The sequence below is a fragment of the Lycium barbarum genome, chromosome 3 (assembly GCF_019175385.1).
Source record: "Lycium barbarum isolate Lr01 chromosome 3, ASM1917538v2, whole genome shotgun sequence".
Classification (NCBI taxonomy): Eukaryota; Viridiplantae; Streptophyta; class Magnoliopsida; order Solanales; family Solanaceae; genus Lycium; species Lycium barbarum.
This window is the reverse complement of record NC_083339.1, coordinates 130,902,245-130,912,854: the sequence shown is the minus strand read 5'-3', so window position 1 is coordinate 130,912,854 and position 10,610 is coordinate 130,902,245. Positions and strand designations below refer to the sequence as shown.

The 10,610-nt window shown below is 33.6% G+C and overlaps 2 protein-coding genes across 2 annotated transcripts; one reads left to right on the top strand and one right to left on the bottom strand.

Moving 5' to 3' along the window:
* Positions 1–3,114: 3,114 nt before the first annotated feature.
* On the top strand, positions 3,115–5,120 carry LOC132632552 (vignain-like). Its single transcript, XM_060348534.1, has 4 exons — positions 3,115–3,709; positions 4,035–4,270; positions 4,480–4,620; positions 4,700–5,120. The coding sequence occupies exons 1-4, from the start codon at positions 3,271–3,273 to the stop codon at positions 4,964–4,966; spliced, it is 1,083 nt and encodes a 360-aa protein (XP_060204517.1). The 5' UTR covers positions 3,115–3,270; the 3' UTR covers positions 4,967–5,120.
* Positions 5,121–5,355: 235 nt separating this feature from the next.
* LOC132632554 (peptide methionine sulfoxide reductase) lies at positions 5,356–7,866 on the bottom strand. The gene is made up of 2 exons (XM_060348535.1): positions 7,355–7,866; positions 5,356–5,766 (listed from the first exon to the last, which is right to left on the bottom strand). The coding sequence occupies exons 1-2, from the start codon at positions 7,682–7,684 to the stop codon at positions 5,512–5,514; spliced, it is 585 nt and encodes a 194-aa protein (XP_060204518.1). The 5' UTR covers positions 7,685–7,866; the 3' UTR covers positions 5,356–5,511.
* Positions 7,867–10,610: the final 2,744 nt, after the last annotated feature.

Genomic DNA, 10,610 nt, shown 5'->3' with positions numbered 1-10,610 from the left:
GAAATAATTGATAGATATTTTTCAAATTAATAATATTTAATTTTAATTAATTATAAAACTTCAAAGAAGACTATTTTTTGTGAGAACATCATGGATTGGATGTTTGACAAAAAAAAATATATTTATAAATATAATGCCATAACATTATTCAAATTTGACACAAAAAATTCATCAAATGTAAGTGAAAAATAAACAACATGCAATGTGAAAGCAAATAACTTAAAATTGAAAATATAAGCTAAATTCAAAATTCAAAATAAAAAGTTTAACAAAATACTCTTATGTCAAATTCCAACATTACATAAGTAAGTTCCAACGTAACTTAAGTAAATAATTCAAAAGAAAGGGAAAATATAAGTCTATAAACTCATTCACAACAAAATTCTACTTAATAACGTCACTCGTTATATGTCAAGTTTGTTAATGACTCATTCTTTCCAATATTAAGAGGTGTAGTTTCAAATATTAGAATAATAACACGGTTATGCTAAATGAATAAAATAAAAAAATACGAGCAATTACATAGAATCACAAGAAGTAAAGGATGAGAATGAGAAGAAAGGAAATGAAAAATAAATAATATAAAAAGAAAAATACATTTTAAAAAATAAAAAAGAAATTAAAATGATAGAATTAAAAAAATCAAAAGAAATTAAAATAATAGAAATAAAAAATAAATTAAAATAAACAAAAAAGAAACAAACAAAAAAGTAACCCTTGAATTACAGTGTGTAATTATACTCAATTCTTAAACACCCCCCCCCCCCCCCCCAAAAAAAAAAAAAAGGGTATAATTACACTATTTCATTATTAGTTCGTGCCAAAAAGAATGATCTCTTCCTATATTTGGAAACACTTTACATTTATGCAATAATTTATAGCCACACAAAATATATGTGACTCATTTAGGACCACAAGTTTAAAAGTCATCTCTTCTTTCTTAAATTCTGTGTCCAGTCAAATGGGTTCATATAAATTAAAACGGAAGGAGTATAAATCAAAATAATTAATAATTTAATATTTAAAAAGCATATGAAAAAAATTCCCTATTTGACTCTCAAAATTCGAAAGGAACTAAATTGGATAGAGGGAGTATTATAAATCAATGCTACTTACCTAAATATTACGTACGTCACCACAAAGCTATAACAGGTTTTCAGGGTGCCGTTGCTTCATAAATCTGCCTAAAACAGATATTCAAGCTAAGGCATATTAAGGCAACTAATTAATAGCTAAGGCATATTAAGGCAACTAATTAAGCATCAGAAGCCGCGTTTACACGCAACAGTAGGCATGCAAGCAAAGTTTTCCTCTGTTTGGACGAACTATATCATGTGACCTCATTGGCCACTTTTTGTGCTGACTTTCCACTTTTTTTCTCCTTTTCAATATGTGAAAAAGTTAAAGCCTAAAATAAAGAGGCTCAAATCCTCTATATTACATCATCTACACTAACAGAAATTCACTTGTTCTAGTTAATATATACTCCGATCCGGGCAATTTGCAGGATTGTCCTTCGATGGGGTGGTCTTTAATTTTTGTCTTTCACTAAAAGTCCCTTGGTTTGAGTTCGAACCTCCACTCAGTAAAAAATTTAACAAAAATTCCCAAGGCATAAGTTGGGTTTCAAACTCTGTCTTAAGGGGAAAAAAAAATTACTGGAATTTTGCAAACCTCTGCCTGAAGACCTAACTTTGGGCAAAAGTTAGGCCTTAAGATCTAATTTTGGGTAAAAGTTTGCCTTGCGAATCCCAACTTTTGCCCTGTGAATTCTAACTTATGCCTTGCGATTTTTTATTTTTTTTACTGCGCCTGAGTTCAAACCCAGAATCTCTGGGTGTTAAGCGAAGGGTAAATATTAAAGACCACCAATTTTAGGGGCAAAAATTAAAGACCACCCCAAAAGAAGGGCAATCCGCGCAAAAAAAGCTCTGGTCCCCCATCTCAAATATTAATCATTTTGATAAATCAATTTATTTTTTTAATATGTAACACTTAGGAAAAACAAAAAATCATTTATTACTTTTTCAGATCTACTCTTTCTATCAATTAGTAATATATTAGAGGAGAGTAAGACATTTAAGAAAGATAAAAGGTAATTTAGATGAATAATCTTATGATTAATATATTAAATGTCTTCCTTTGGCGTATGCAAGAACATTAAAAGATAACTAATTTGGATCAAAGTGAGTTAAGGATAGTTGAATTCAATACAACCAAGTCTAGCCAATTTTGATCGAAACCGAATCGTATTGAACGAGACAGCCGAATTAAAATACAGTTGGGCCAAGTCAAATCTCAGACCAGCCTCAACTACATGTCTAGACATACACGAAAAAACTTGCTCGAACCTGATGTTTACATGAAATAATTTAAGATATGTGTTTTATGCATGCATTAACCGTAATGAAATAATATGTACTAATCAATTAATATTTAATTACCAAAGTTAAATTACTTGATTTAGTATAAACATTGAGGGTAGATAAATATTTACCGACCTATGCCTGAGGTTGTCAATCAGTAATTCCCTAAACGCCCATGGAAGGTCTAGTCTTATTTGGTTATATGATCTTTTCACATGATATGACAAAAAAATGACATAAAAGAGATCTATATAATTAAGTAGATATAGGAAATCATTTCGTCGTTAGAGAAACTGCATGGACCTCGCACATGGGCTAATTAAAGACATCTCTTGCCGCAAGAAACTTTTTATCTTTTTTGGCCGACCTTTTTATATTTCCTCAACAAAAAAAACATTTTTCCAATAGAAATCGCAATTTCAGTTATCACAGAAAGCAGTTATTCTCCAAACTTGCTGCATACAACTCATGCTATAATATCACAAATTCTAACAATATAACTAACGCTTGCCATTCTCTTTTAATACCAACACGTTAACGTGTTCAACTTGCAAACTCTTTTTCACCTTTTATTGCATATATACTTGATAAACCATTTCATAACTAGGAAAGTCACATTTCTCTCCTCCTTTATCAGTTAAAAAAGTGTTTGAGTCTGTAAAATCCAATACCACACTTATAAAGACGTTGCTTGTGTAGGCAAAGCGTGTAGACTCACTGCTTCATCTCCATAATTCTGTTACCCCGTTTTCATTTCTTCTTCTATTATTGTTGAGTGTTGTTCATTCCCATAAGTAATCCTTCACTTGTTTTATTTATTATAAGTTGTATCATTCTTCCAACTTCATCTATAAAAGGCCTCTTCATAGTCCCTAAATTCCCATCTTGATTCAAATCATTAAAAATGAAGTTATTTCTAGTCCTTTTCTCTTTAGCTTTGTTACTTAGGCTCGGGGAGAGTTTCGATTTCCACGAGAAGGAGTTGGAGACTGAGGAAAAATTCTGGGAGTTGTATGAGAGATGGAGAAGCCATCACACTGTGTCGAGGAGTCTTGACGAGAAGCACAAGAGGTTCAATGTGTTTAAGGCCAATGTACGCTATGTTCATAACTTCAACAAGAAGGATAAGCCTTATAAGCTGAAACTGAACAAGTTTGCAGACATGACTAACCATGAATTCAGACACCATTATGCTGGTTCCAAGATCAAGCATCATCGTACTCTTTTTGGAGCCTCGCGAGCAAATGGAACTTTCATGTACGCTAACGAGGATAATGTCCCTCCCTCTGTTGACTGGAGAAAGAAAGGTGCTGTTACTCCTGTCAAAAACCAAGGCCACTGTGGTAAGAAATAATACGTAATTTATCTTTTTCTTTTATAATGATAGTGTTTAGACAAGTTTAAGTGCATCTTGACTATTCCACTTAATATCCACTATCTCTACCAACAAAAAAAAGGGGTAACTTTGCATGCCCACCAAGGCTCAGACAGATAGGAAGGAATTTTTGTATCTACTAATTTTACTCACTTTATTAATCTCTAGGCCACATCCTAAGTGTATAACATGTCATTCTTGCTACTTTACATTATCTGTCATAATAACATATAAAAGGTATAAACAAATAAAATATGATAGCTAGCTGATGGAAGATTTTTTGTGTGTTATAGGAAGTTGCTGGGCATTTTCAACTGTGGTGGCAGTAGAGGGGATAAACCAAATCAAAACAAAGGAGTTAGTATCTTTATCAGAGCAAGAACTTGTTGACTGTGACACTACACAAAACCAAGGATGCAATGGAGGGTTGATGGACATGGCATTTGAGTTCATCAAGAAGAAGGGAGGCATCAATACAGAGAAGAACTATCCTTACATGGCTGAAGATGGCAAGTGTGACATTCAAAAGGTAAGACTCTGTTGCATCAAACTATTAACTGAGAAATGGTTAAATCCTATGTTCCTTGAACTATCCAAAAATGTTGCCACCCCTGTGTCGGATACTTCAAAAGTGCCTACTTTTAGAAGATCTGACACGCACCCATCAACAATTTTGAAGAGTCCAAGCAACAAAGGTTAAATCAGTAGGATTCTTACCAGTCTTGTTTCTAATACTAGAGGAATTCTCCGGTGGTATCAATTGACGGACACGAGGATGTTCCTCAAAATGATGAGGAAGCACTGCTTAAAGCAGTAGCCAACCAGCCTGTTTCTGTAGCTATACAAGCTTCAGGTTCTGACTTCCAGTTCTACTCAGAGGTAAAAATGATACACCATTGTCTATCAAGTTCAAAAGTTTTTATTAGTTATGAATATTTATAAGCTGTAAATACGGCAGGGTGTATTCACTGGAGAATGTGGTACTGAGCTGGACCATGGAGTCGCAATTGTGGGCTATGGTACAACCCTCGATGGAACCAAATACTGGATCGTGAAGAATTCGTGGGGACCTGAATGGGGAGAAAAGGGATACATTAGGATGCAGCGCGAGGTTGATGCTAAAGAGGGGTTGTGTGGTATAGCAATGCAACCATCCTACCCCATCAAGACTTCATCAACCAACCCCACAGGATCTCCTGCAACCACACCTAAGGATGAACTCTAAGTTACACAGTCAGCCTCATACACCGTCTCTATGCAAGTATTAGGCATCTATTCAGAAACATGTCAATTTACATAATATGCACTTATTTTCAATCTGTAATGTTCTTTAGACTGCATTGGAATTTGATTTGACGAATGTTACCTTTCCTGTTAAACATGTTCCTCTAAGTAAGATGTTTGTCGTGTAGACAATTGGGCATATACTTGTTTAATACTACAGGAGGACCAAAGGATAAAAATTCACTGGTATTACTATGCTTGCTATTGCTTCCAAGCACAAATTACCTCACTTAAGATTTCAACTAATTAAGATATACGTCACTTCCATCTTTCTGTGACTAAAGCAACAAAGTGAAGGTACTGGATAAAAAGGAGATATAAAGGCAGAGGTCAATAATTTACGACTACTAGTTATTCGATTCAAGAGAACAAATACTCATAAGAAATATCAAGATCCATTAACATATTATTTAAGAAAAAAATAAGCACGACAAATGCCCAGCAAAGTTCTTTTATAGTTGCTGTGACATACAAAGATTTGCTATGTCAACCATAGCACCTTATTGGGTCATTGCAGCCTTTTGCAGCCGACTGACAGGCACCTCTGCCCCCACCCTTCTCTAAATATTGCTGGTGATACTCTTCAGCTCTATAAAATCTCTTAGCAGGAAGAATTTCCGTGACAATCTTCTTATCCGTAAATTCCTTCTGCTTAGCTTCCAACGATTCCCTTGCCAGTTGAGCCTGAGCATCATTATAGTAGTATATTCCTGAGCGGTATTGCCTTCCCACATCGTTACCCTAGCAATAACCATCATCATGAGATCTATATATTGCTCTTTGTGAAAGTTAAGCTCTTGGTATATAGTGGCAAAAACTCACACTCAAAGAATACAAAAAATATATTGAGTAGGCAATTAAAAAGAAACGGAGGGTGAAGGGTACAACAACACAACCTGCAATAACACCCCTGTGATAGATTCTAAGATGATCATGAGAGTTCAATAAGTCTGCCCTATGAGGAACTCCTTTCTATTGCTGATCCCAAAAGGAAATAAAAAATAGGGCAAGAAGAAAGAAGAAACTTATAGATTTTTCAGTTCCATGTGATGACCACTTGTTTCTGCTTATTTCCCAGTAAAAACCTCCCTTTCCTCCTTAATAGGCCATTCCAAATGAAAATTAAATTATATATAATGATTTTCGCTTCTTTTGATCTACAAACAGAATGACATTGATGCATTGACTTCTTATCTTCTGTTATGTCGAACTTAAAGACTAGGCACATAGTGAAATTAGATTCAGAGCTGCAATTATAAATCACAACTAAGGAAGGATCATGAAAAGTTGACCAAATTGTATAATCTATAAGTAATACCAACACTATCATCATTGCAGGCTCTAGTTGGAGCACTGCTGTTGTTATCAAGGTACTCACGCTAGACAAAAAGGCATTGTAAACCTAATGATCGACGAGTGGAAAAAATTTGACAATTTGTATCAATGGAAATTGGGAACACACAAATAGTTTATGCTTGTTTTTCTTAATAACCGTGGTGTCCAAGCCACCTCGATAATCCTATGAGGTACCTGCTACCTCCCACCAACATAGATATCGAATAACTCTGTTCACCAAAACTTGGACAGATAGGAAGTGATTTATGAACCTGAGACTTCATGGTTCTCAAACATAGTTAAATAACTTGTGGGGTTTAAGCCAGGGAAGCTTTCAAAAACTAATATGTTCTCAGGGGAGGAAAGTTAAGTGACAATCAAAACTCCAATACTACAGGATTATGAGTAAACTATTGGAACTAAATACTCCCTCTGTCCCAATTTATGCGAAGGAGTTCCGAGTAAGAGGATCAAAAGACTTAATTTTAGCTAAAATTCAAGTATAGATTCTTCAATTTTTTTTTTATTTTATATTTACATATTTTAAAACTTCACGAAAGGTAGTAGAAATCAACATAGCTAATGATTCAAAATAATTTAAATTTTTTTGATAAAATTGTAGTAAACTGAAAAAGACTACTTATTTTAACTACCCAAATAATACCAATGTCACATAAAATGGGATAGAGAGAGTGAAAATTGACAAAGGACAAAAAATTAAAATAAAAAAGTAGTCAATTAGTAGTACTAAAATAAAACCTTGAGATGAAGATGCAGTCCTCTGTTTCAATTTATGTGAATCTATCTTCTTATTAGTTCTTGCAAAAACAGAATGACCTTTTTTATATTTAAAAATAATTTAACTTTATGCGATCATTTATAGCTACACAAAATATATATGACTCATTTAACGCCCCAAGTTTAAAAGTGTTTTCTTCTTTCTTAAATTTCGTATCCAGTCAAATAGTTTCACATAAATTGATATGATATATACCTGGCGATTTAGAGTGGTGGGGTCATGGCGACTCCAAAATAGAGAAAGAAGATTGGAATACGGGCACACATTCGGGTCAAACTGGATCCGAATCACCTCCGCATGTTCGGTGGTTCCGGTGCAAATCAGCCTGTAATTCGGGTTGTGTACATTTCCCTGAGAGTACCCAACCTCAGTCTTCACTACTCCTTCAACCCTTTGAAAAGCCAATTCCACTCCCCAGAAACAACCCGCTGCAAACTGGGCAAGCTCCAGACCCGATTGATCCGGGTTATCCTGATCCGGATCTATTGCTGGGTTAGTTGACTTGCTGCTGTTACCCTCAGCCATGGCTCAATTGTCCCTTGTCTTTTTTGATATTATAGACGTTTGTTCTTTATTTAGGGAGACATTAAACTGAACCTGGTCGGTCATATAGTGCATTATTATATTAGCCATTTGAATTTTTCTTTTAAAATAATACAAACCACTTGCAATTACCATATTGATCTTGTATGTGTTGACTGAGAGCATATATTTAAATTTAGGAAAGGGAATCGTAGCAGATGGTGTCACAAGAGATAAACATACAGTGGAGTTTCTATCTACATTTTGGCGAGCTTAGTTTATCCAACATGATCGAAATATACACTGTCTATACATTTTAACTATATAAATAGTATATTGATATGCATAGTATATGTATATTTAGCATGCATTATCCACTATCTATACACTATGTACATATTTTATAAATTAGATTGTCGAATGTTATTTAGCTGTAATTTTTCCAATTTTCTATTACCAATAAGCAACATAAGTTTTCTTTTTCCCCCTAAGCAATAAGTTATTTCAACTGCCATTAGTATTTATAATTCAGTATTTTAATATTAACAATATATTTAAGAAATATTTTAAATCCGATCAATCCATATAATTAAACCGGAATTTCTAATTATGAAACCTCACTCAAATTTATAAATATTTTGCTTAAATATTTATGATCAATTCACTAAGCAGTTCTGATATTTTTTTTTTCTTTTTACCCGAAGCTATCGTCACTGATGACACTTCCCATACAATTAAACACGGAAGTTGTATAAACTTAGCGGTGGCAAATGTGTGGGTTTGATTGGATTTAGTTTGGTTGAAAATGGTCTTGACAAAAATGGATTGGGTTTCAAACTGCTCATATTTTATGTGGGTAAATATGGGTTGGTGATAAATGGCTGGGTTGGTTATGGGTTAACCCATATTATACAAGTGTATGTTTATAATTTTTTTCTTTTATCAAGTTAAACTATTTTTTCATATAAATTTCAGGGGTGAGAAGTGGGGGTGGGCTAAGGGTTGGGGTAGGAAGTAAGAAAGAAATTTCTCATTTTCAAAAGGGAAACTTACAAAAATGACTACATTTTGAGGGTTAAAAATTTGGCATAGCTACACTTTAGCTAATTACATTTCGTAGCTACAGTAGATACGCGCTACAGTAAATTGTATGCAAAATTCGGATTGTATTCAAAATTTGGCTGAGTCAAACTTCGTTGTATTCAAGTTCAGATTTCGCTGTATTCAAGTCAAATTTCGATGTATTCAAGTCAGATATATTCAACTAAGTTGTATTCAAATCTTTTTTTTTTTTTTGTAATAAAGTTGTATTCAAATCAAATATATTCAACTCAACTGTATTCATTTGTAGCTACTTTTTCACTGTATTGATGAAATAACTATCTATATTCATAAACGAGCTCGCTATAATGATGAATACAACGAGTAAAAACTGAATACATAAAAACATAGATACACAAAAAATTAATAAATACACTATAAAAAAATGAATACAATCTAAACATTTAACAAAAAAAGCTCAAAAAAGTGAATACAACTGTCGTATTCGTGTATACAACAACACCAACCACTAGCTCCGGCCAGATCTGCCGACGATTTCCGGCTAGATCGGCCGGAAATTTCACAATAACAACAACAACAGCCAACAACAGAGAGAGAGAAAACCACAACCAACAACAATAACAGCAACCATCACCATAAATAGTATATTGATATATATAGTATATGTATATTTAGTATGCGTTATCCACTATCTATACACTATGTACATATTTTATAAATTAGATGGTCGAATGTCATTTAGCGGTAATTTTTCCAATTTTCTATTACCAATAGGCAACATAAGTTTTCTTTTCCCCCTAACCAATAAGTTATTTCAACTGTCATTAGTATTTATAATTCAGTATTTTTAATATTAACAATATATTTAAGAAATATTTTAAATCCGATCAGTCCATATAATTAAACCGGAATTTCTAATTATGAAACCTCACTCAAATTCATAAATATTTTGCTTAAATATTTATGATCAATTCACAGTAAAATATTGCGCTAAAGCATTTAATCATGACGGAGCCGGTAGGTGCTTTAGCGCAATATTTTACTGCGCTAAACCAAACTTTCTTTCCCCTATAGCGCAATAAAATACTGCGCTATAGGACTCCACCATAAAACCCCTTCGGCTCCACTGGTCCCTCCAGTGGCGAAAAAAAAATAAAAAACACCATTGGAGGCAATTTTAAGGTGGTCCCCGCATAAAAAAACGTCGTTTTCTATTAATTTTCGTCAGGGAAAGTTTATATTTTTGGTATATTCAAGTCAAGGAGCAAGATTCTAAGCTCGAATTGTGGAAAAAAGCGGCGTACAACTCGATTAACATAACTCTACAAAAATTTTCGATTAAGATTTTCTACTATGAACTTTTGTTATTAATTTGTTATATACATTATATTGTACGCATGTTTAACATTTAATCATCGTTAATTTAAAAAAAAACAAATTTTGTTTCCCTTTCCTAAATTTAATTTTATGCTCTCAGTCAACACATATAAGATCAATATGGTAATTGCAAGTGGTTTGTATTATTTTAAAAGAAAATTTCAAATGGCTAATATAATAATGCACTATATGACCAGGTTCAGATTAATGGAGTCCGGAACCAAAATGCCCTCAAAAAAACATTTTGAACCAAAATACCCCAACAACAAAAAAAAAAAGTTACCAAAGTACCTTTAGCGCAGTATTTTACTGTGCTATAGCACTTGATGGAGACGGAGCCGTTAAGTGCTATAACGCAATAAAATACTGCGGTATCCAAAAGTTTCTCTCACCTATAACGCATTATTTTACTGCGTTATAGGAGTTTGTCTCTCTCCTATAGCGCAGTATAACCCGATCGGGTTCCACCACTGGTCCCCTCCAGTGGCAA

Coding starts and splice junctions, on each gene's coding strand:
- LOC132632552 (XM_060348534.1), top strand. CDS start 3,271: ATGAAGTTATTTCTAGTCCTTTTCTCTTTAGCTTTGTTACTTAGGCTC. Junction 3,710..4,034: donor CAAAAACCAAGGCCACTGTG/GTAAGAAATAAT, acceptor TGTGTGTTATAG/GAAGTTGCTGGGCATTTTCA. Junction 4,271..4,479: donor GCAAGTGTGACATTCAAAAG/GTAAGACTCTGT, acceptor TTCTAATACTAG/AGGAATTCTCCGGTGGTATC.
- LOC132632554 (XM_060348535.1), bottom strand. CDS start 7,684: ATGGCTGAGGGTAACAGCAGCAAGTCAACTAACCCAGCAATAGATCCG. Junction 5,767..7,354: donor CCACCACTCTAAATCGCCAG/GTATATATCATA, acceptor GGTTATTGCTAG/GGTAACGATGTGGGAAGGCA.